This window comes from Orycteropus afer, unplaced genomic scaffold (assembly GCF_000298275.1).
Source record: "Orycteropus afer afer isolate SDZICR_OR568_19922 unplaced genomic scaffold, OryAfe1.0 scaffold00014, whole genome shotgun sequence".
NCBI lineage: Eukaryota > Metazoa > Chordata > Mammalia > Tubulidentata > Orycteropodidae > Orycteropus > Orycteropus afer.
Window position 1 is genome coordinate 318108 of NW_006921601.1, and position 2011 is coordinate 320118.

The 2011-nt window shown below is 39.7% G+C and overlaps 1 protein-coding gene across 1 annotated transcript; it reads left to right on the forward strand.

Moving 5' to 3' along the window:
• Window positions 1–859: 859 nt before the first annotated feature.
• Window positions 860–1798, forward strand: LOC103208295 (olfactory receptor 51B6). The gene has a single exon (XM_007953987.1). The coding sequence runs from the start codon at window positions 860–862 to the stop codon at window positions 1796–1798; it is 939 nt and encodes a 312-aa protein (XP_007952178.1).
• Window positions 1799–2011: the final 213 nt, after the last annotated feature.

The following is a 2011-nucleotide window of genomic DNA, read 5'->3' on the forward strand; positions in this document are numbered from 1 at the left end:
AATTTGTTAGTTTTTCTGACAGTCTATGGTACTTTCAGTACTCTTTGCCAACACCACAATTCAAAACCACCAACATTTCCTTTGTCCTCTTGATTCATTGTCCAGCTTTCACATGCATATGAGATGATTGAAAATATCATGGCTTGGTAGGCACACCTTAATCTTCAAAGAGACATCTTTGCTCCTCAGCACTTTAAAGAGGTCTTTTGCCATGGATTTGTCCAGTCTGATATATCATCTAATTTCTTGGCTGTTCCTTCCATTGATGTTGATTGTGGAACCAAGTAATATGAAATATTTGACAACTTCAATCTTTTCTCCATTTATCATGATGCTACTTATTGGTCCAGTTGTGAAGATTCTTTATGTTGAAGTATAATCCATACTGCAGATTGTAGTCTTTAATCTTCATTATCATACATTCTAGGAAACTTTCATGTCTACTTTCAATATTGCCAGTCAAGATAAAAAGCACCGTGAAAAATAAATCTGTAAAAACTCCAGTGTAATTACAGCAATAGTCATATTAAGTGATTTTTTTCATGTTTCTTCATTTTCTGGGTTATAAGATCAACAGGGATGTCAACCAGTCTGTTCTGCATACACTGACTGCTGCATCCTCAGCATATTGCCCCAAACTTTACTTATAGTACACTCTGAATTATAGTTGCTCATGCAGTCTATTTTCCCATACTAGGACTCTCAAAGGAATAATTGAATTACCATCCCTGCTGTCACAGGAAGTCGGGACAGATGGAGAACCTATGAACAGGTAGCACACTCAAGAAATTCTTCTAAAGAACTAGAGGATTCTAAAACTTTACCTGGAGAAAATAATCCCCTCTTGATAAGGCCCTCAATGCTGCTCAACACCACTTCTTTCTCCTTTCTCCTGACTGGTTTCCCAGGCATGGAAAGGGCACATCATTGGATTTCCATCCCGTTGTTGGTAGTATACATCTCCATACTTCTTGGCAATGGCACACTTCTCTTTCTCATCAGGGATGACCATAACCTTCATGAACCTATGTACTATTTCTTAGCTATGCTGGCAGCTACAGACCTTGGGGTGACTCTGACCACAATGCCCACAGTGCTGGGTGTCCTATGGTTAAATCACAGGGAGATTAGCCATGGAGTCTGCTTCTCCCAGGCCTACTTCATCCATACTCTTTCTGTTGTGGAGTCAGGAGTCTTGCTTGCTATGGCCTATGACCGGTTCATTGCCATCTGCAACCCATTGAGGTATACCTCTATCCTGACCAACACCCAGGTAATGAAGATTGGGGTGGGAATATTGACAAGGGCTGTTCTGTCAATTATGCCAATAATTATTAGACTGCACTGGCTTCCCTATTGCCAATCCAATGTACTCTCCCATGCTGTCTGTTTACACCAAGATGTTATCAAGCTAGCCTATGCTGATATCACCTTTAATCGTCTCTACCCAGTTGTGGTTGTGTTTGCAACAGGCTTGATGGACTTTCTCATCATCTTTATCTCCTATATTTTGATTCTCAAGACTGTCATGAGCATTACTTCTGGAGAAGAGAGGGCCAAGGCCCTCAACACATGTATCTCCCATATCTGCTGCATCCTGGTCTTCTATATCACTGTGGTTGGTCTGACAATTATTCATAGATTTGGAAAGCATGCTCCTCGTGTGGTTCACATCACAATGAGCTATGTCTACTTTCTTTTCCCACCCTTTATGAACCCTGTCATCTATAGCATTAAAACCAAGCAGATCCAGAGTGGTATACTTCATTTATTATCTTTGTCTCATTCTAGAGTATGATTTGAAACACTTCTCTCTGAGGAGTAGTTCAGGAAACCTGGACAGATTGACAGCTTCCTTGGTAGGAGTAACTAGAAAAAGGCAATTGAATGAAAACCAACTGTGTTGGCATTTAGAACATCATTTTACCCTGCCTATTTGTTGCTGAATTTTATACATTAAGTATTTATATGTGCATATATAAATATATATGTTGTTGTTGTTGTTATGTGC

Excerpts from the sequence above, each read along its gene's own strand:
- LOC103208295 (XM_007953987.1), top strand. The coding sequence starts at position 860 with ATGCTGCTCAACACCACTTCTTTCTCCTTTCTCCTGACTGGTTTCCCA.